The sequence below is a fragment of the Lynx rufus genome, unplaced genomic scaffold, assembly GCF_022079265.1.
Source record: "Lynx rufus isolate CCGP_SWC_20201006 ecotype Redwood Valley unplaced genomic scaffold, mLynRuf1.p SCAF_5, whole genome shotgun sequence".
In the NCBI taxonomy this organism is placed as follows: Eukaryota; Metazoa; Chordata; class Mammalia; order Carnivora; family Felidae; genus Lynx; species Lynx rufus.
The window spans coordinates 140,194,641-140,217,483 of record NW_025814867.1 but is presented as its reverse complement, the minus strand read 5'-3'; the positions used below and the strand labels follow the sequence as shown (position 1 = coordinate 140,217,483).

At 41.1% G+C, this 22,843-nt stretch overlaps 2 protein-coding genes across 6 annotated transcripts in view; one reads left to right on the top strand and one right to left on the bottom strand.

Moving 5' to 3' along the window:
• The window catches only part of GABPA (GA binding protein transcription factor subunit alpha), a 39,708-nt gene extending 28,598 nt beyond the window's left edge, over window positions 1–11,110 (bottom strand). The window contains exons 1-3 of one of the 4 annotated variants that reach the window (XM_047098961.1): window positions 11,012–11,110; window positions 3,629–3,731; window positions 930–1,074 (exon numbers count right to left, since the gene is read on the bottom strand). In XM_047098961.1, the coding sequence (XP_046954917.1) occupies window positions 930–1,074; window positions 3,629–3,705 (222 nt within the window). In that variant the 5' untranslated portion in view covers window positions 3,706–3,731; window positions 11,012–11,110. Of the gene's footprint in view, window positions 1–929; window positions 1,075–3,628; window positions 3,732–3,862; window positions 3,947–4,829; window positions 5,166–10,501; window positions 10,972–11,011 lie in introns of those variants that run through there. The other 3 variants (XM_047098960.1, XM_047098963.1, XM_047098962.1) reach the window with 3 other exon arrangements.
• On the top strand, window positions 10,993–21,424 carry ATP5PF (ATP synthase peripheral stalk subunit F6). Of its 2 annotated transcripts, none has more exons than XM_047098965.1 (4): window positions 10,993–11,093; window positions 15,303–15,479; window positions 20,318–20,442; window positions 21,240–21,424. In XM_047098965.1, exons 2-4 carry the CDS (start codon window positions 15,316–15,318, stop codon window positions 21,275–21,277), a joined length of 327 nt encoding a protein of 108 aa, XP_046954921.1. In that variant the 5' UTR covers window positions 10,993–11,093; window positions 15,303–15,315; the 3' UTR covers window positions 21,278–21,424. The 2 variants fall into 2 exon arrangements, with proteins under 2 accessions (XP_046954921.1, XP_046954920.1); XM_047098964.1 differs by lacking the exon at window positions 10,993–11,093 and adding an exon at window positions 11,138–11,225.
• Window positions 21,425–22,843: the final 1,419 nt, after the last annotated feature.

The following is a 22,843-nucleotide window of genomic DNA, read 5'->3' as shown; positions in this document are numbered from 1 at the left end:
GGTAAAAGTCCTACAACACATGGAGTGCCTATGTCATAAGGCAAACAAAGGGAAGAAGAGATTAAACAAACCAAATAATCCCAAAAAGGACACCATTTGTATTCATATAATTTAGCATACAAAAACAGTATAAAACTCTAATACTTACTCTTATATTCAAGGAAGGTCTGGAGAAAGTATTTGAGCAATTCTATCTAAGCCACTACCTTTTATACATGAAAATACTACCTTTCTTGAAAGAATACCATAAAATACGACTATGAATATGCTGAAAACATAATATACTGTTAAAATACTACCACAGGTAAAATCCTATTGCAATAAACTCTAAGAAATATATACACTGGTACTTAAGTTCTTATCCGAAATGCATTGCTGGAGCAAATAAATATGGAAAGGAATATAAAAATCATTTAGGCAATTTTTTTCTTTTTGAAGATAAGGAAACTAATGCACAAAGAAGCTAAAAGCTAGTTAGAAACAGGATGTGAGGAGGGCACACTGCAGGTTCCAACGTCCATGTGCTTCTCACTACTTTATGTTTAGGCTTCGATTCACATGTATTTGAACTTATTTTATATTTGTAAAGTAAAAAGCAAATGTTTCGTTTAGTACTCAATCTTTTAAATAGAATTTTGAATGGAGAGAATTTTGCTGGAATAACTTTTACTCCTAAATGCTTAAATTTTGTAAAACAGGTCAAATTTAGTTATAATGACTATAGCTGTACAGATAAAAGGCTAACAAGAAAACATTTCTGGGACGCCTGGCTGGCTCAAGTTGGTAGATCATCCAACTATTGATCTGGGGGTTCTAAGTTTGAGCCCCACCTTGGGTGTAATGATTACTTAAAAAAAAAAAAATTCTAATGCAGACTTAAATGCTGAAACATAAATCTAAAAAAAAAAAAACCAAAACTTTTTTTTTACCTGGATATCTTGCAGGCAAATTTCATGAGCATCCAAAGAACACTGTAGTCTTGGTTCTAGTAGTTTCTTTAAATTGCCTATTGGCTCATTGATGTCTATAGCCTGGCTTACACATTCAGCCGGAGTGTAGGTTTGTTCTACAATGCTAAATGTTAAAGGATATAATTGTTAACATTTTTACCCTGGATATTAAAGTAACAGTATGCTCAAACCAAAACTCAATATCAAAACACATTTCTGGTCTTTGAAACTCATTTCTGCATAGACACTATTCACAGTGGTAGGCTTGTCACCAACTAGTGTTGCCAAATTGAATACTGAATTGCAGAGAAATGTGAGCTTGAAATGTGAAGATACAGTCCTGCAGACATATCTTTCTAGGTATATAAATGTCCATATGTGTGTATACATATAGAAATACTACATATACAATATTTACAGGGAAATGTTTGCATTATGTTACATTTTCAAGTCATTTTGAAAAATTTTAGGCCCAGAATGGAAGGTAAAAGTCTCCCTAAAATTTGTATGCCATCTCTACTAGTCAATTTCCTTTCCCAACATAAATGTAAATAATAAGGCACGAAAATGTAAGTTACATAAAATACTTCTGATTTAACTTAATCTGAGAACTACTGGTTATAATCAGCATAACTCCACATTAAAAAAATTACATTCCTGCTTTAAAGCTTTCTGAGGCTCTTCCGTATTGTTATTTCATACTTTGAATTTTATGAAATCGTAAGTTCCATGAGAGTAAAATCTTGGCAAACAATTCTACATACTTTTTGAAATCCTTATATGGTGTCGAATAGAAGACACACATCAAATAATATCTGCTAAATTAGTGAATCTGGAGTTCAACTAAGTTTCACAGCATGTTTAATATGATTTGAATCTTATTTGCATCATGTATTTAAAAATTTGTCCAGTTCCATTTTCACATAAATTCCAAGTATAATGTGATATATGCATGATATTCCTAAATATCACTTACTAGTGTACATAACCCGAATTTCTTCTAAAACTTTAACAAAAGTTCATAATAGAACACTCATGATTAAAAACAAAGATTATTTTTAAATACTAGTAAACTATTACTATTATTTTTATTAAGGTAAAACAATTGGGTCTTTTGGCCACGTATTTCTAACAAATTCCTTAGCTATAGCACAATAGGCTATCTTTTCCTTTTTCTGTAACAATCATTCTTTAAAAGAAATGTCACTTTAAGACAGATTTTAAAGACCCACTTTATGTGAGCTCAACATTTGAAAATTTTTTTAATATTTTGTTGATACTACTTAAACTTTGGAAAATTTCATGCAAAACTGAGAATGTTCTTATATCCCTCGACCTAAATTCCTGCACAACAACAATGTACAGACGACAGCTTCATAGCAATAACTGCTCCTTTACAAGCTACTCCCCTGGTCAATGTAGTAACTATCAATTTCTTACAAGAGACATCTGCAGAGATTTTCTATAAAGGGCCAAACAGTAAACACTTTAGGTTATGTGGGCCATTTGTGTGTGTTACATAAACATAAATACACGCAAGTCAGGCTCTAAGAGCCCAAATGATCCTCACCTCCTAATAATCTACCTTTTAGTAGTTACCTTCCACACTGTTTGGAGGTTGGACTGTGTGACCAAAAGACTAAGACAGAAGTGATATATCACCTCTTAGGTAATTTAGAAAGAGACTACAATGTCTATCTTGGAAAGCACTATGTCAGACCATTTGTGGTTTTTTTAATTTACATCCAAGTAGTTAGCATATAGTGCAACAATGATTTCAGGAGTAGATTCCTTAATGCCCCTTACTCATTTAGCCCATCCCCTCTCCCACAACCCTCCAGTAACCCTCTGTTTGCTCTCTGTATTTAAGAGTCTCTTATGGTTTTGGCAGACCATTTATTTTAGGGGGAGCCAGCTTCCATGTCATGAGTAGCCACAGAGAAAGCCCACGTGGGTCAGGAGGTGAGTGGTCCTGCCACATGCCACATGAGTGATCTTGGAAGCAAATATGCTCGCCCCAGTCAACTTTTCAGATGACAGTGGCCCACAGTGACAGACAGCTTAACTATAAGGTCATGAAATACCCTGAGCCAGAACCATCCAGCTAAATTGCTTCCAGGTTCTTGACTCTGAGAAACTGAATAAATGCTGCACGTTTCAAGTAGCTAAGTTTTGGAGTAATGTGTGACATAAACAAATGTACATACACACACACATGTATCTGATAATCAAAGGAAGAGAAAATAGCATAATCAAACATGCTGGAAAGCTCTATTAAAAACTTAAGTTTTAAATTTCAGCTCTACTCTCAATGCTCAGCATCCTTGTCAACCTTAGTAATTCTGTCCATTCAACACAGAATTGTTCTAAACCTTTTTATTCCACAGAAGTCCTCTACTCTTCAGTTCCTTTTACTCTCAATGTATTATGTCATCTGCTTTACAGAGAAAAGTACGGACCCATTATCAGCTATATTTATTACTAACTTTAGTTTAAAACTGTCTCTCCCTCCCAGCTACAAAGCCATTAAGTCAAAGGTAAAAAAGCAATACATTATCTCCCCAAAATGCTAAGGTCATTTGGAAAAAAAAAAGCCTCTCCCCACCAAAAACTATGGCTTGATTTTTAAGTAGGTATGCTGAGAATTATAAGAAGTAGTAAATTCAGAAAATACCAACCTTTCTTCTGTGCACTCTGGTTTCTCTGTCCCATCAATCTCAATTTCTATCAGCTCCTCTGCTTCTCTTTTAGTCATGGTTAGAGTATTTCAATAGGTCAGTCCTGCAAGAGTTAAGGCAGAAATGCTACACAAAAAGCAGAAATCCAATTTAAATAAAAGCAGAGGGTAAGCAGAAGAGGAGGAAGTAATCTTCGCACATAAAAGAAAATCCACAACGATTATTTATATTAACCTGACATGACTTCATCATTCCACTGTATTTGTTGGGATGTTTTCTGGCCCAAACTCTCGGTCAATAAACTCATCCAAGTTACTTCAAAATCAAGTGAAAGGTATGTCAATTCTATTATAGCAACTCAGTCTTAATAACAGATTCAAACCTGTACCCTAAAAATTAACATGGAGATGAACCATAGTTGTTCAGCTAAAAGCTATACATTAGTAGCAGAACTTACAGCAAAGCATTATAATGACAGAGTGATGTAGATTAAAGTTCATTACAGCTAGCATTTGTGTTACAAATTACAGGTCTTATAAAGGTCAGTACAGCATTCTAAAATAGCAAAATAAAATAGCAAATCATTATAGATAGGCACATTATTGTCCTGATTATATGTTATAATCTTGAGATTTTTTTAGATGTGCTTTTATGTATTTTAAACAAAGCACTAATTTCAATTTTTATTTCTCTCATGTAAAATTATTACCTGCTGCTTTAAACTATCATTGATACAAAACCATTATAATTTAAAAAAATGCTAAGCAATGCATAAGAGAGCTATATATATTGATACTTCTTTGTGGCCATTTCTGAGGTATTAATGCTGTTAAGTTCCAGGTTCTGTTACTATCTCACTGGAGATCAATGAATTTGTCTTTGGACTCCATATACAGTCCAGAGTAGAGTTTTCTAAGTTTATTATCATATCTAAAAGGCACTTCTAAGTGTCTTTGACTTACAAGGAAATGGTCCTCTAAATTTGGTATTCTAATATCTGCAAAAGAGTCTCCCACTTAGAAGACTTGACAAAATGAAGAATTTAAATATTCATTCCAAATAATAACCACGATTATGGAGCGCAGGGCACAAGCATTCAAATGCTTTAGAATCTTCACAACAGGACAATGTTATTTTGAGTATATATGAGTGTACACACACACACACACACACACACGCGCGCACGCGCGCACGTCCTCACATGACAACTATCCAGAGGTCAGTGACGCTTAGCTGCTTGTGGCTCCACGAGACACTTTAGGTGTAACAACCTAAGTCCACATTCTTCCAGGTGGGACTGAACCGTGGTTTGTTCAAAGACAGGCTCTATATCGCAAATGCACACGAGTACGAGAACCACCACCATCTCTAAGCTGGAATACTGCCACAACCCCTGCTAACACATTTCCCCCTTTCTGTGCCCTTGCTCTCACTACCGTCCATTCTCAGTCAGTACAACAGCCAGTGTGATCCTCTTTAAACTGTACCACTCCTGGGGCGCCTGGGTGGCTCAGTCGGTTGAGCGTCCGACTTCGGCTCAGCTCATGAGCTCGTGTTTCAGGAGCTCGAGCCCCACGTCAGGCTCTGTGCTGATAGCTCAGAGCCTGGAGCCTGCTTTGGATTCTGTGTCTCCCTCTCTCTGGTCACGCTCTCTCTCTCTCAAAAATAAATAAACATTAAAGAAAAATTTTTTTAAACTGTAGCACTCCTTTGATCAATACCAGTCACAGTAGAACCTAAACACTTCACAGTGGCCAGCAAGGCCCTACCAGATCTACCCCCAGCCCCACCCCCTTACTGCTCCAATTCTCGCTGCTACAGTCTTTGCTCCTGCTGTGCTGTCTGGCTGGCACCTATTTCCCCCACATGTCCTCCGGGCTAAATCCCTCACCTCTTTGATGTCTCTGCTCAAATCTCCTTTTCCCAATGAGGTATACCCTGACTACCCCCATTGGCCTTCTCTATACCCCTTTCTTCTTTCTTGTTGTCTGCAGCACCTAACATACTTTATTATGAACTTCTGTATTCACTGTCTTTCTTCCTCCATTCTATTACCATCAAAGCACAAAGACCACATTGTCCAAGTGACTCCAGGAACGTAAATTGGTTTGTCTAGACCAGGGACTTTGTCTAGCTTCTTGAGGTGGGAAGAGTTTTGCCAGGTTTCAACTTCTCAAGGGACCAAAGCCTCTGTGAGAGGCACAATAACCCCAAACCTGTGACTATATGAAGTTACATGGCAGAGGGGAATTAGGGTTACTAATCAGCTGATCTTAAAATAGAGATTATCCTGGCTTATCCAGTTGGGCCCAACAAAATCTCAAAGAGTCCTTAAAAACGGAAGAGGGAATCTGAAGAGATCCAGAATGATTCAAAGGGAGAAAGACTCAGGGGTCAGTTACGACTGACTGGCTTTGATGATGGAGGCAAGGCGCCACAAGAACACAGGCAGCCTCTAGAAGATGAAAAAAGAAACACATTGTCTCCTGAAATCTCTAGAAGAAACACAGTTCTGCCCACATCTGATTTTAGGCCAGAAAGACCCATTTCAGACTTGATTTCCAGAACAGCAGATAAGTAATTGATGGTATATTTAAACCACTACCCGTGTAGTAATTTGTCACACAGAAGAAAATGGTCTTTTTTCCCACTTTAGAAGGAGTATAACTCTCCTTCAGTCCCACCATCTCTAACAGCTGGGGCTGGTTTTCTGACAAGTTAAGTCTCTAGCTAGTACCTAAATCTAGACTGACTGGTGTAAGATAATCTGATTTTCCCCACATTATCAAGGTTGCTCTCACATCTGCCCTATAAGGAAGAATAAGGAGATGAGTTCTCCACTTGCATAGGTACACAACATGTACACCCAGCAGACTGACTTGGCCCCAGGTGACTTTTGTTTGGGATGGTTTAAAGATTAAGGCCTTTTCTTGTTGACTTCGGACTAATTAAGTTTTCCGCTCTCCCAGGAGGACACCACAAAGCCTGCCCCTTAACTGATGCTATGTATAAAATTGTGGAATTCAAACTGAGCACTATAGCAAAATAGGTGATGAGCCAGTAGGCACCTACCTCATAGGATTAACTGAAGCTCCCAGGGCAAGAGTATTTGTTTATACGCGTATACAAAGTACAGTACTGGGAACGGTGCCTCACCCTTAGCAGGCATTCCATTAATATGTGTTGAAAAAGCAAACGCTATAAGGACTATTACACATCATATAAAATTGACTCCAGATGTCTAAAAGGCTTAAACACGAAAGGTAAAACTATAAAGCTAATAGAAGAAAATGGTGGGGAATGTTTTGCAGTCTAAGGATAGAAAAGGATTTCTTAAATAAAATCCCAAACACATTAACCATAAGGTGAAAAACTGATGGATTTGATTGCATAAAAATTAAGATTTATGTTCAACAGTCAGGCTACAGAGTAGGAAAATATACTTCCAGTGTTCAAAAGTGGCAAGGGACTGGGGCACCTGGGTGGCTCCGTCAGTTGGGCGTCCAACTTCGGCTCAGGCATGATCTCACAGTTTGTGAGTTCGAGCCCCGCATCGGGCTCTGTGCTGACAGCTTGGAGCCTGGAGCCTGCTGCGGATTCTGTGATTCCCTCTCTCTCTGCCCCTCCCCCACTCGCACTCTGTCTCTCTCAAAAATAAATAAAAACGTTAAAAAAAAATTTTTTTTAAAAAGTGACAAGGGACTAATAATTGGAATACTAGAAAATGAATTCCTCGAATTGATAACAAAGAAATCAGGAAAAATCAGAAGACCAAAGCATGTTAAGAAAAGGAAATTCACATGAAAAGAAAACAAACTGGTGAAGGATATGAAGAAATGCTCAAATTCAAATCATCCAAAATGCAATTTAAAATAAAGAATTATCACTTTATACCATGTGCTGGTGTATGTATGGCAAAACTTAGAATATTGACTACAGAAAATAGTAGGGACATGAGGACATGAAAATCCTCTACCTCTGTATGGACAGGTGTAGCCATTCTGGAGAAAAATCTAGCAGCACTTGCTCAGCTGAAGTATGCTTATATTTACAACCCAGTAATATTGCCCTTAGATAAGCACTACAGATATTCTCACACGGATTGATAATAGGATGTCCAGGGCAGCTTTGTTGCTGATAGCCAGAAGCCGAAGCCAATAGGAGTATCCATTGTAAAAAAGCATGCTAGGAAACTTTATTAGCACAGAGAAACAACAAAATAATGTTTACACACACAATCACAAAGCTGTCCATATAGGAAAAAGCAAGAATACGATTTATAGCAGAACGACACTTAAAAAGATCACTTACGTTTTGTTTTCAGGGCTTACATTTATTGCTCACTTTCACCTCCATTACTTACTTATTTATTATTAGTTTTTTAATCAGGAGGCTCCACACCTAACATGGGGGTTGAACTCAGGACCTAGAGATCAAGAGTCGCATGCTCTACCAACTGAGCCAGCCATGAGCCTCTCCATTAGCCAACTTGGCAAAAGAATTAGAAAACAAGTGAAATTTCTGGGAACTATGGAAAAATAGAAATGAAGAAGTAACCAGAGGCTGAGAAACGGCCCTACAGGCTTCACAGCAGGGATACCTGTGGTTGGACTTAAAACAAGCACTAAAACAGGGAGGTGTTTAAAAGTAATTTATCCTGTGAGCTTCCAAAAAAGTTATAGATCAGTGCCCACAAGGTGCCAAATAAAGCAAAAAATGAGCACACTTTATGTGCTTTCGGAAAAAATCACATTACTCATGAATTGATCTCAGAATTGATCTCTTTCTCTCTCACTCCAGGCTAGAGAAACAGTGGCGAGGTTTGGGAAATGATCCAAATCTTTGATATCACTGCTTGAGCTTACCTCTTTTTCTGGAACCAATTCTCCACAATTTTATGTCAATGCTTAAGAAAATGAGGAAGAGAGCATTACTTGGTGCCTCTCCCCATGAGGGCTTCCCCCCAAAACCGTGGTTTCTCCTAGATTAAATCTAACCTGGAGTTCAGAACACTTCACAAAATGGATACAAACTAACTTTAAAAATTCCTAGAAAGACTAGTTTTCTTTAAAATACAGTTATGAATGGGACACCTAGGTGGCTCAATCGGTTAAGGGTCCGACTTCAGCTAGGGTCACGGTCTCTCAGTTTGTGGGTTCCGGCCATTTGTTGGGCTCTGTGCTGACAGCTCGGAGCCTGGAGCCTGCTTCAGATTCTGTGTCTTCCTCTCTCTGCCCCTGCCCCGCTCGTGCTCAGTATCTCTCTCTCAAAAATAAACATTAAAAAAAATTTTTTTTTAAATACAGTTATGTTTAATATTCTCTTTTGGGGTCACAGATAAATTTGAGGATTGTATTTCTTCATTGGAATGCATTGCTGCTTTACAGAATTTAAGAAAATTTTGCCCAATAAAGGAAAATAAAGAAAGGATAAAATAAATAGATGTATAGTGTGGCAGGACCTGCAAGGATGACAGCACATTTCCCCAAGCTAACAAACACTTTTAAGTATCAGAGGAAATTAAAAGACATTTTGAAAAATAAAGTCAACGGTTAAGAAAAAAAAAACAAAACACATACATCTGTGTGTGTAGAGAGTAAGAAAGCAAGTATGGAGAAAGGCTAACACTTGGTGACCACCACCACCCCCCCCCACCCCCCCCCCCCCCGCCTGGGGAGGTTTTCACTGCATAATTTCCAGGAATGCAGATTTGAAGTTTTACAAACAGAAGTTGGAGAGGGAGTAAACTCAACAGTTTTAATTTAGTAGTCAGCCTCCCCATAACTCAGCTCTTATAACTGATCTCAATTTAACATCTAGCTCCTTATTTTGTTACTTCGAGACTATGTATCTCTCATGACATACATACAATTCAGGTAAAATTGCCTTAAGTCCACCTAGTGCCAGACTATGTCTAAAAAAACAAACAAAAACAAAAAAAAACTTCGAAAGCCTGGGTCAAATCCTGATACACACAAGTTGTTTCCCTAAAGTTGCTGTTTACGAGTTGATCAGTTTCTCCTTAAGCTTAAAATCACACAGGACCTAGGAATGTTATCACTGCTCAGCTCTTTGCTCCCGGGAACCTTTCTAAATCTCCTCCCACGAGTCAGACCTGGAATTCCTGCTAGTGAAATTCACTAGTGGAAACTATGAAGTGGGCAGTATTTCTAAATCACTACTCATCATCTTGCAAGGCAGTATCAGGCACTGTTTGGCTGTTAACCAAAGCAAGTCAGGATTCCCTAATACACTGCAAACACGTACAGGCGGCTTATCTTCTAGTACACGAAATACTAAAAATGTTGGCAAACTACATTAACCCATTGTTTTCCCCTTTTCTCACTTCCCCATTTCTAAAATAGATCCCTACGGACATCATATACGGTAATAAATGGCTTTGATGCTATTGTAGGGCAGTTCTAGAAAGATAACTGGAGTTGAAGTGTTGGCGCAACGCTGGGTCGGCGAGGAGACTGGTTGAGAACATTCCTCTGAAATCCCGGGGGCGTCAGGGTCTCGTCCCGACCTCGGCGACTGCGGACCGCCAAGGACGGCGGACTGGCGAGGACGGGACAGCAGGGGAAGAGAGCAGCGAAAGGTGACACGGGTAGCCCGGGGCCCGGGGGCGCGCGGCTTCCCTGGGCCCCGCGCCGCGCGCCCCTCCCCTCCGCTCCCCGCACTGCCTCACCCGCCCCTCCCCACCCGGCTCCCTCAAGTCTCCACGAACGGAAATGGGAGTCACAGCGCCGGGGACCAGCGGAAACAAAACACAGAGGCGGCCGCGGGGGGGCCGCTGTGGGTGAGAAGGCCCCGGAACGAGGCCGGCCCGCGCGGGCCCGCGCTCCCTTCCTCCCCCGCGGCCGCACTCACCCGCTCCGGAATCGGCCCCGTCGCCCCCACCCGCGCTCCAGAGCCGGCTGAGAACAGCAGGGGCGCGGGCTCCACGTGCAGCGCTTCTCCCAATAAGACCCGCCGCTCCTGCGACTCGAAGTGTAAGGCCCCTAGGCCTTTCCCGCGGAATCGGCGCTGAGAAACTCCAACCCCCCTCCCGCCTCCCAGGCACCCCCGGGTCCAGGACTACAACTCCCAGCAGGTTGCGCGAAACAAACGCCCGAGGCAACGGAGGCTCACGAGGCACAAGAATGCCCAACGCCCCAATCCGCTTTGTTTTACATTCTCACTTTCCGGGCAAAATCATACACCTCAACAACCACAAAGAACAGGATGCTGACTTCGGTCCGGGAGGACTGAACTAGGGGACAGGCCAATCAAAGTGCGCATGCGTACACTACAAGGATTCCAGGAGGGAAAAAGACAGCAGGTCAAGTTAGGCGAAGGAAAGATGGCGGAGGCTTCGCCAAGGGACCCGGAAGCACTTACCCTCCACTTCCTCCTCCTGTTTGGCTTCTGTCTCACCTAGAGCTGTCCGGTCGCAGACCGCCTCCGAGACGTTTCCTGTCCGGTGAGTGTCGACCGACTGAAACGGCGGCCCATAATGCATTGCGATGGCGGGTAGGCGGGTGGGGGTGGAGCCAGGGCCGGAAGTAGAACGGTGGCGGCAGCGGAGGCCTGGCAGCTCGGGACTGAGTGCAAGGTGACTGGGAGGGTTGCTAGACTAGCTTGGCCTCTTGGGACTCAGATTCTGGGTTTCTTTTTGGGGCCTGGGCTGCCTATTACCTCTGTCCTTCAGGAGTATAGAGCAGCCTGGTGTCACAGGCACCTTTACCGTCTGGCCCAGGGTCACTGCTGACCTCGGCGCCCTTAGGCTTTGAAGTTTGCGGTAGATTCCGGCGTGGTCATCCCTGCTCTGAGAGTAAACCGGGGTGGTACGCGAGGCAAGGAGGCCAGGGGTTCCCGGACCCGCGGCTCAGCTGGGGCAGCTCAAGGTCATTCCCACGGGACAGGTCTGCGGCCAGGCCTGCCGTACCGGGGCGCGCAGGAGGTCGTGCCCAACTATTGAAAGCAGAATGCGCACCATAGGAGGGAAAGGGGTGACGGTAATCTTAAAAGTTTGCATCCCACCTGAAAATATTGATAGTGCTGAAACGTGGCTAGGCAGCTTTGTTTTACACTCTCATTTTCCTGCACAATCCTACACCTCACCCCCAAGAAACAATACGCTGACTGGGGTAGAAGGGGGTTCTTGAGTTAGGGGTGAGGCCAAAGTTCGCAGGCGAACAAAACAAGGTTTCCAGGAGGGCGAAAGAGAACGGGTCAGGTTAGGCGGGTTGTGGATTGACTTTAGGAATATGCACGGAATGGGCCGCGGAAGTACTAACCTAGGCTGGTCAGTCATCTCTGTAACCCTGCACCCTCTCATCACAAGGAGAACCCTGCACCCTCTCATCACAAGGCCTCTTCTCATGTGTACCCTTTCTTGCTGTTGCCTTCCCCAGTCTTTTGACGTCAAATCCCAGTCACAGGTTCTGGGGGGGTGGGGGGGGGGGCGATCGTACTTGAATAGAGAACTTATCACACTTGGTATTTTACACCTATTTGTGTAATAACATGTGTCTTCTGCGGGACGGTGGACTGACAGTGGACACTCATATATATTACTCAGTGAAAAAATAAAAGAGAGTAAAAGAGAACAAGTTTTGATAGTGAGATTGTGTGTTCATTTTTTAGACAGGTTGAATTTGATGGTCCCGTAGGACTTAGGAAAGGAAAAGACCTGTTGAATGGGTAGGTTTAGGGTTCAGAAAAAAACGACTAAAATTAGAGGTGTGATTTGGGAATCGTTAATACTTAGATGATAGAGGGGTCCCTGGCTGGCTCAGTTGGTGCAGCGTGCAACTCTTCATCTCCAGGTCTGAGTTCAAGCCCCACATTGGGCGTAGAGCTTACTTAAATAAAATACTTAGATGATAGAAATTGAAAAAATGAAAACAGACTTTACCTAATAGGAATAACACGATTTTTGCCATCGGAGTTAGAGCAAATTGACTGTGGAGATATGGGCAGTGTAATAACTTTTCTTTGACATAGTTTTATTTTCTGTAAAGGAGGGGTAAGAACACTTTCCCCTAATTGTTAATAATGTTTTCCTAAGGGTTGAAGAGGAGAATATATACGGAAATACTTTGCAAAGTATTTTGGGATGAACCAATGTTAGGTGAGCTTATTGCTGAGTATTAAGCATGTCCTTAAATTGCTATAAGGGAAAATAGCACCTTGAATTGCATGATTTTCTAAAAAAAAAATGTTTATTTATTTTTTGAGAGAACACAGGCTCCTTGAACCGGAGAGGGGCAGGGAGAGGGAGAGAGAGAAAGAGAGAGGGAGAGAGAGAGAGAATGAATCCCAAGTAGGCTCAGTGCTGATACTACGAACTGGGAGATCATGACCTGAGCTGAAGTCAAGAGTCAGATGTTCAACCCACTGAGCCACCCAGGCACCCTGAGTTGCACAATTTTTAAAATAGATCCGTGTCCACTTAGATTCTACCGTGTAACCTTGGGCCAGGTACTTAATCTCTAAGCCTCAGTTTATGTGTATGTAAAATGGGAATGGTAATATGTAGCACTTTAAGGTTATTTGTTGTTTGCTTTGAGTCTTCTTAAGTATTTTTCTCTGGTGGGGTATAAGGGGTGATATATGGTGAATTTCTCCAAATAGTTTGCTTTTGGGGCAGGTGAAGGATATTTTGTTGATTATGGGAGTTCTTTTGGTAGTTTTTATGTGCGATTCCAGGGCTTCTCAGCCTTTGCATTATTGACATTTTGGACCAGATAATTCTTTGTTGTGGGATGGCTGTTATTTTGTTTTGGTTTTTATAGGATGTTTAGCAACATCCCTGGCCTTTACCCACCGGAGGCCAGTAATACCCCGGTCAGGACAACCAAAAATGTCTTCAGACATTGCCAGTAATCCCTTGAGGTATACTGCTGTCCCAACTCAAGAACTACTGTGTTACTCTACAGTCTTCTAGCTGAGTGCTTCTCAAACTGTCAGTAGTAAAGGACCATTTTTCCCCTAACCCTGTGGCTACCTTTGAAAACTACAATAAAAGTTACTGTAAAAGTTAGATGAAAGAACATACAGTGAAGACACCCAAAATACGAACTGATTTTTTATTATTCAACAGATATATGTGACTCTGTCAAATTGTTATAAAAGTTTCTAAATCGTTATTAACGATTTTTGTTACGATAGACCAGTAACACAATTTGTATACTATTGCTGGCCCACAGACCACACTTTGAGCACTTTAATAGAAGTTCAGCATCAAGATGACAGTGATCATGGTTATTAATAGGTAATTTTGGAGGCTCATGGGACTCAGGTTAGCATGGCAGGTTTCATTTTATCTGTAAGATTCAGAAATTTTAACCAGGCTGTATTGAGGTGTGAATCTTGGATCCCCATTCCAATGTAGGGTTTAATAAACTCTGTTTAATAGACATCTTCTTTCTCAATCTGAGGGAAATGTCTTCTAATTATTTATGGCTTTCTTATCTATTCTTTTTCTTTTGGAATTCTTGTTTGCATTTATTTGTTGTAATTTGGAAATTTTTTTGGCATTTAATCTTTCAAGGTACTAAATTAGGTCTCAACTGAAATCATCTTCTGTTTTACCTGCTGAAATGCTTAAAAAAAATTTTTTTTAATGTTTATTTTTGAGAGAGTCGAGTTGAGCGGGGGAGGGGCAGAGAGACAGAGACACAGAATCTGAAGCAGGCTCCAGGCTCTGAGCTGTCAACACAGCACGATGTGGGGCTCAAACCCACGAACCCGCAAGATCATGACCTGAGGCGAAGTCGGACACTTAAGCGACAGAGCCACCCAGATGCCCTTATTTGCTGAAATGTTTTAGTTAGAAAATCATATATTTTAGTTTCAGGAGCTCTAAAGACTTGGAAATCTTTAAGTCCTTATTTTTTTTCTTTTTATTTTTTAAAAAATGGTTATTTATTTATTTTTGAGAGCCTGATGTGGGGCTCAAACCCACGAACTGTGAGATCATGACCTGAGCCAAAATCAAGAGCCAGACTCTCAAACGACTGAGCCACCCAGGCACCCCTTTCATTCTGTTTTATTGATTAGGTTGTACTGTTTGATTTTCTCTTTCTCACTGGTGGGCTCCCTTGGGCTGGTTCTTTTGAACTTAGATTTGGCTGTTACAGTATTCTTGAATGCCTGGAATCCTACAGTTGGAATAGGCAGAACACTTTCCCCTGCTATGGGGCCCGTGTCTCCGTGCTCAGCTCCCTTTTGGTCTTCTGAGGGGGCTCGGGGTAACCTGGCACATTAATCTGGGGGCCAGTGTTCTTTTCTGCCTGAGATGGGCGGTTATCTAACATGCTACCTTGACTATGCTTATTCTTGACCTGTGGTCCAAGACCAAGTTTATGGAGAAGAAATACCTCATCCTAGATTTTGTGCTTTCTTTCTGCATCTAACCCAGCACACAGGCCTGAGTTGTTTCTAACTGCCCCTAGGTCCCAGGGCCTTTTGGTTAAGAAGCAAAAAAACTTGCAGTGGGGAGTGGAGAGGGGGAAGGGAGCTCTGGTCAGGTGACTGTTCTTAGCATTCAGCAAGTTCTGGTGTGATTTATGATTGACTTCTGTAACAATTAGTAGAATTAGATTCCTCCTATATGATATACTTAGAGGTATTTTACAATTATGTACATTTTAAAGTATGTTAATACTCTCGTGCTTGTTTTCAGTAATAGAATCACCATGATTCTCCAGAGGCTCTTCAGGTTCTCCTCTCTCATGCGGTCCATGGTCTCAGTGCATCTGAGGAGGAACATCGGTGTTACAGCAGTGGCATTTAATAAGGAACTTGATCCTGTACAGAAACTCTTCGTGGATAAGATTAGAGAATACAAAACTAAGCGACAGTAAGTGGGTAGATAACCACCTGTGGAGTAAATATAAATATTCAAGATATATGTAAGTTGTGAGATGGGGAAAAGAAATTACTAGGTCTTTGAAACTGTTAAGACCTTCACTGAGCTGATTGCTGACATAGAGGTTCATTAGGTGTTCCAAAAGAAGATAAAGATCTTGATTCTTTTTTTAAAGTCCCAAATTTTATCTTATATGAGTTCCAAGGGAGAATTCCATTATATCTATTGTCATTTTAATGTTTATTTATTTTTGAGAGAGAGAGAGAGAGAGCATGAGCGGTAGAGGGGCAGAGAGAGAGAGAGGGAGGGAGGGAGGGAGGGAGAGAGACACACAGACATAGAATTAGAAGCTGGCTCCAGGCTCCGAGCTGTCAGCACAGAGCCCGACGCGGGGCCCAAACTCACAAACTGCAAGATCATGACCTGAGCTGAAGTCAGACACCCAACCGACTGAGCCACCCAGGCACCCCTCTATTGTCATTTTAGATGTATTGTCATTATAATGTCATTTATTATAAACTAGAGCCAATTCTTAGAAGTCTATAGGATCTTGGAAATCATTTAGGAACTATATTTGAAAAAATTGAGTCCCTTAGACATTAATTAGCCTAAGGTCATAAAACTAATTGTAGGAAAAACATATTATCAAAATATTCTAATTATCAATTTAGTGCCCTTTCTTTGACATCATGATTTGGGAGGGAAATGTATGAACCCAGCATTTTTTTCTTTAATGCTATTTCCATAGTTCTGTATTTCTGGGAATGTCAAAGGTCAAGAGGGAAGTGGCATAAAGCAAAGTCCAGGATAAACACAGTTACGGAACCACACAGCTTTGGAGGTGAATGATGACCTTAGCCATCATCAGATTCAACCCCCAATCTTATGAAAAGCGATACAGAGCAGTTTGGTGTTCATTTTATTTAGTTGTCTACCATGTGCAAAGCACTGGGCTATTAACTGTGGTAGGCCGCAGAAGAAAGCCATACTGCATTTCCATAATATTCTTGAAATCTGGTGGGGTGGAAAGCTTGTAGGAATGTATAAGGTAATCTATGAGGAAAAATGGGTTAGATACTAATATAGTGACACATTCAGTGTTTGGGGACTTCATAGAAAGGAATGTTCCTTTCTTGCTGGAGGCAGTATTTGAGATCCTTAAAAAAAAGTTTTTTTTTTAACATTGTTCATTTTTTGAGAGACAGAGACAGTACAAGTGGGGGAAGGACAGAGAGAGAGAGAGACACACAGAATTGGAAGCAGGGTTCAGGCTCTGAGCTATCAGCACAGAGCCCGACGCGGGGCTCGAACCCACATACTGTGAGATCATGACCTGAGCCGAACAACCGACTGAACCACCCAGGTGCCCCTGAGATCTTTTATCCCTTTTAAGAATATGGACAGCTATGGATCAGCCCTTCAGTTTAAAACTGTGAAGAACTTACTCACATGATTTTGTTTATAGCTTCAAAGGTTCTCAAAACCAAGAAAGGCTATCAGTACATATCTCTACCTCTGGTTATGAAACAATTGGTGTGAAGGTTGCACAGATAAATGGGAGGGGGAGAAGGATATATTTTAGGAAGAAAGAGTGGTGTGAGCTAAAGCATGAAAACTGAAACGACCAGGTCGGTTTGAGAAATTGTGTAATGCTGCTTCCCAGGACTGTAGAGTGTATGAGGAGAGTGGGGAGCAGTAAGGATGAGAATGGGGTCGGAATGAGGGGATTATGAGAGGCCTCGATTATAGATGGGCAGGTAAAGTATTAGATGATAGGCATTTATGAGGAATTAAAGGTTTTTGAGCAGGATGGTAGGATGGAACAAGGTTACTCTGTATTAGGAAGATGGTTTTAATCAGAGTATTAGGAAGATTGGAATGAGTAGAGAAGACAGACAGACATGGTAGGAAACTTGTAACAATCCAAGCATTGGATTGACAAGGTTGATGAGAACCTTGTCTTTACAGCAGTGGGAATATAAAAGTGACAGTCGAGACATTGAGGGACTGAGAACTGGGTCTTGGTTATCTGGTGGAGAGAGAGAGGAGAAGGAACAGTTAAAGAGCCCTGAGACTTTGAGACTGGGCAACTAACCAAAAAGGTTTTGTTCTTACCACAGCTAAGGATGGAGAGAGCTAAAGGATTAAAATGAAGACATTGTTAAGAAATTCTCACAACAGTCTTATAGATCTTATCCCCTTATTACATGTTAGAAAAGCAAGGCTAAAAGAGAAGAATTTGTCTAAAATCACACTATTCAGTAAGCAGGTGTGCAGGATCCGTTGACACTCGTTTGAGTGTCTCCTGTCCAGAGGTAGTTGGCATCTTAGTATTGATGCTGTTTGCACTCCAATTGTCCTTAAAAAGCCTGTCCAATAAGAAGTCAATCCTGAGGTGTACTCTTTTTTTTTTTTTTTTTTTTAAGTAAGCTCTGTGCCCAAAGGAGGCTTGAATTCAGGACCCTCAAGAGTTACATGCTCCACCGTCTGAGCCAGCTAGGTGCCCCCGGGATGTACTCTGAATCTAAGGGGACTCTAGTTCATTCATTTGTGCAAATTGTGTGGGAAAATGTTCTGCACACGGACTCTGACCTGGAATGCAGCTCTGAAACTTACTAGCACTTGGGCCTTGGGCAGGTTATTCAGCTGCTATACCTTATCTGTACGTAACATGGGGGTGATAATAACAGCATGTATTTCAGAGGATGTTATAAAAATGAAGTGATTCAGTAAGTTAGCATGCCTAGTATTTTTTACATGAAATAAACAAGTATCCTTTGAGTGTCTGCTTTGTCCAGGTCACCATGCTAGATCCTGGGGATATAATAATAAGATGGGCTGGGAGACATACTCAGTTGAGGAGGTAGATGAGATCTGGCCTCTTTCTATCGTAGGAATCCACATGAAAGTTCTCTAGCAGCCATCATCTGTCAGTAACCAGAATATTGGTGAGACTGGCCGGATGTACTCAAAACACTGTCTGAAACTTGTAGCTCCCAGAGTTAGAAGACAGTCGTTAAAAGTGTCGGGTTGAAGGCTCCACTGTCTATTTCATTAGCCATTGTCCATATGTGCCTATTGAAATCTAATTAATTGCAGTTAAGTATAAATACAAATTCAGGTCCTTAGTTACATTTCTAGTGCTCACTAGCCACATATGGCTAGTGGCCACCTTAATTAGCGCAGATACAATTCATTACGGAAGGTTCTATTGCATGTGCTGATGTAGAAGAAAACTGAGTCCATGAGAACAAGCATCATTAACAAGTTCTTAAATTAGAGCTGTCTCTGGAAAAACACAAAACAAAAAAACCAGAGTTGTTTCCATATTTTTGTGGAAATTCTGTAACATAAGGCCCTCTACTTTGATCATAGGCCTATGTAAAAATATTATTACCCTTAATGGAGTTCTCACTTACGAAGTTTTTGTTTATTATGTTCATGATAGGCGGGCAGTAACGTGACAAACACAGAATTTCTGCAAAGAATTAATTACATCTAATTGGCCCCACTGCTGGTCTTGATGCTATATTTATCTTCCCAAAGCACAACTCTAATTTTGTCGTTTTATTGCTTAACACATAAAATACACACCCCCTGCCTTAACATTCCAGGCCTCCCGTGACCTGAGTCCTGCTGGCTTTTCCATCTAGATGGCTGATTCTCCACATACAGCCAGTTTTTTATTACCTCCACTCTTTGCTTTTTCAGTCTTAGAATATCTGAAATTAAAATCTGACCCAAATCTGGGGCGCCTGGGTGGCGCAGTCGGTTAAGCGTCCGACTTCAGCCAGGTCACGATCTCGCGGTCCGTGAGTTCGAGCCCCGCGTCGGGCTCTGGGCTGATGGCTCGGAGCCTGGAGCCTGTTTCCGATTCTGTGTCTCCCTCTCTCTCTGCCCCTCCCCCGTTCATGCTCTGTCTCTCTCTGTCCCAAAAATAAATAAACGTTGAAAAAAAAAAATTAAAAAAAAATAAAATCTGACCCAAATCTGACCCAAACGCATCATTTGTCACAAATGCCACCTTTGTAAAATGAAACTTTTTTCCAATTAGCTCCGCAAAAATGCTCTCTCCTCAACTCGAGTAGCTGTTTGATAAGCCATGTCTTTGAAGCTTATCAATAACTCTCTTATAGCACGGATGTTTCTAAACATTTTTTTTCCCCTAAATGGCAAAATCTCTGAGGGTAAGAAATATTTGCAGCTTTGTTAGGCCCATATTATAGAGACTTAAAGTTACTAAGACCTTTTAAAAGACGTTTCGTGGTGGCCGAATTAAATCGGATAATAATAATAATAATAGCACTTATTGGCCACTATGTCACCTCACTGTGGGCCAGGCACTGTGTTAAGTGGTACATGTACATTATCTCTGTAATTCTCGTCACACCATCATTAAGTAGGGCCTTCAGTTTTAGATGCGGAAACTAAAGTTTAGAGTGTTTCATGCCTTGCTTCAGTTTATGTAGTTTCAATAAACTGTGGAGCTGACATTGAAACAGAAGTAGTCATTGACTCAGGGAACCCATGGACTTAGCCATTATATCTTATCACAACTTAGACCTCAAGAGATTATGACTTGATAAACATCCTTGATACTCAAACCTTGAATGTTAGAAGTTTGTTTGAAGTTGCCTCATTTATGTGATGCCTCATCATTATAGAAGTTTGAATTGAAATTCAAGCGGAAATGCTTTTTTTCAGAAGCTACGTTTTTCCCTTAATGATGACTTTTAAAAGGTCTATTGAAACTTGATGGTAAAAAGTAATTTTGGTTTTGTAAACTAGTGCATAAGAAGAGTTTTTACTTGTTCATTTGCCCACAACAGGGCATCCGGAGGACCTGTTGATACTGGCCCAGAGTATCAGCAAGAGCTGGAGAGAGAGCTTTTTAAGCTTAAGCAGATGTATGGTAAAGCAGACATGAATACTTTCCCTAACTTCAATTTTGAAGGTAAGTGTCTTCAATCATGGATTCATTCTTGGGGGAGATTTGTTTTTTTTTTTTTATAATTTTTTTTTTTTTCAACGTTTATTTATTTTTGGGACAGAGAGAGACACAGCATGAACGGGGGAGGGGCAGAGAGAGAGGGAGACACAGAATCGGAAACAGGCTCCAGGCTCCGAGCCATCAGCCCAGAGCCTGACGCGGGGCTCGAACTCACGGACTGCGAGATCGTGACCTGGCTGAAGTCGGACGCTTAACCGACTGCGCCACCCAGGCGCCCCGGGGGAGATTTGTTTTAAGTCGAGACTCTTTATGCCTTATACTTGGGTTGTTTAGAGGATTAAATGACAATCACACGTAAATTTATTAGGACAGTGACATTTGCATGAGAAGCTCTCGTACAAATGCTTGCCATCGGTATAGGAGATTATGTAACAGGTCAAATGGTGGGGATTTGAAATCAAACTCCCTAATCTTGAATCGTGACACTATCACCTATGAAGTGTGTGATCTTGGATAGTTAACTGGTGACTGTTTCCCATCTGACATTCAGGGAGAATTCTAATACCTCTCTCGTGGTTGTTGTAATTAAATGACATAAAATATGTGAAGTCAGTTAATAGCCTGGTTTATAGTAAGTGCTTAATAAATCGTTATCAATTGTAATAGTTCTATGTAGGTGTTAAAAAACCATAGATACTAAAAAAAAATAAAAAAATTGATCAGTTAAATATTGAAGCCTTCTAGATAATGCATTTTATTGCAATATAGCTAAGCGTGGACCTTTTTGTTCCTTTTCTTAGATCCCAAATTTGAAGTCATCGACAAACCCCAGTCCTGAAGAAATAGTGTAAAATGTATTTGGTAATTTGTCCTAGATTAGTTGTACAACTGGTCGGAAGTATCGGGACAAACGTACGTTTCTCAACTGTCAAATGTGTTCTTTTAATTCTGATTCCAAATAAATTATTTGGTGATGGTGAGTGTACATTTGAGTGTATTGAATTCTGTGTTTCAGCATTGTTTTTAAATCTGCCCAGTTGGCTCTAATGAAACAGGTGGAGATCTTGGGTCAGTTGGCCACAACTTGCCCACAACCTGCCAGGCTCCTCTCGGTGTGCAGGGCTCGCCTTTTACTAGTGGAGACTTCCCGCCTCAGGGGGCCGCCCTGACCTAAGGAATGTTTGCCACAGAGGGATGTTACATCCGTTCCCAGAATATAAAGAAAAGGCTTGTAAACCTTTTATCATAACTTTTCCAGGAAATTCAAGTTAAGCTTGAATACACACGGGAACATTCATTGTGTTTTAACTACCATCTCCTCAAACGTTAAATGCTTTTATCCCAACAGCCAGGTCCCTCCTCTTCCCTTGCAGTTTATGATCATAGATCTATTACTGTGCTACACAGATGGAGGAAGGAAAGCTGGGAGCAGGCGGGGTTCTACAAAGGAGCCTCCTTGGAAAGAGTAAGCTGTATGGTGTTTTGCCCAAGCGATGGGAGACCCAGCAAGTAGGCGGCATAACAGGCACATCAAGATTTCAGTTAGCGTAGCTGGCTCTTGAGGAAATGATTTTTTTTTTTTTTTTCAAAAGGAAATCAGCTGTGCCTTTTTATATCTGACAGTCTGACTTGTGTCAGTAAATATGGATCTTAATAAACCTTTAAAGGCTTTTTTTGTTTGTTTTTTGGTACCGATTTTAAATATAATTTTAAGACATTGTATTTTCCGCTTAAAAAATACAGTGCTTACAAAGTGCAATGTTTATTTCCTTTCCCTGGGCACATAGTCCATATTCAAGTATCAAGAATGACCGGTTTATTTACTATGGCAACTCGACTTTATAATAGCCATGGAATTTGCTACAAATTTGGGTCCTTCAAATGTTGTGTGTGGAACATGCCTTGTCTGGGCCCAGAGGAGGCAGCACCAGATGGGGGAGCTGCACCACCAGGGAAGCCTCCAGGCATTCCTCCCACGTGCCCCTTGCGCTTTGGTACAGCTTCGGAACCATGGGGTTGCAGACTTTCTCCAGCTCTTTCTGCTGATAAAGGTTTTTGTTTCTGTTTTTTAAATACGAAGTCAAAAGTCAGCCTTCTTTATGAGGTTAGCTCACTCAAAAAGAGGAGTAGATTTTTACTGTGGGTGCCATTCTAGCTGGAGTCAAACCTGCTCAGGACTACCTTTTCCAAAAGACCTGCAAACATTTCCTAGTGATACAGGTGTGATTAAACTAGTAAGATGTGTGGAATCGGAATTGGGGAGGGTAAAGTATTAGGAAGAAGAGCCCCAGTTTCTTCAAATGCTGCTAAGCAGTGACAGTTCAGTTGACCTCCTTTTATTTAAATAACTGCAGACACTGAAACAATTCAATGTTTTTTTTTATGGTGCTATTTAAAGGTAACC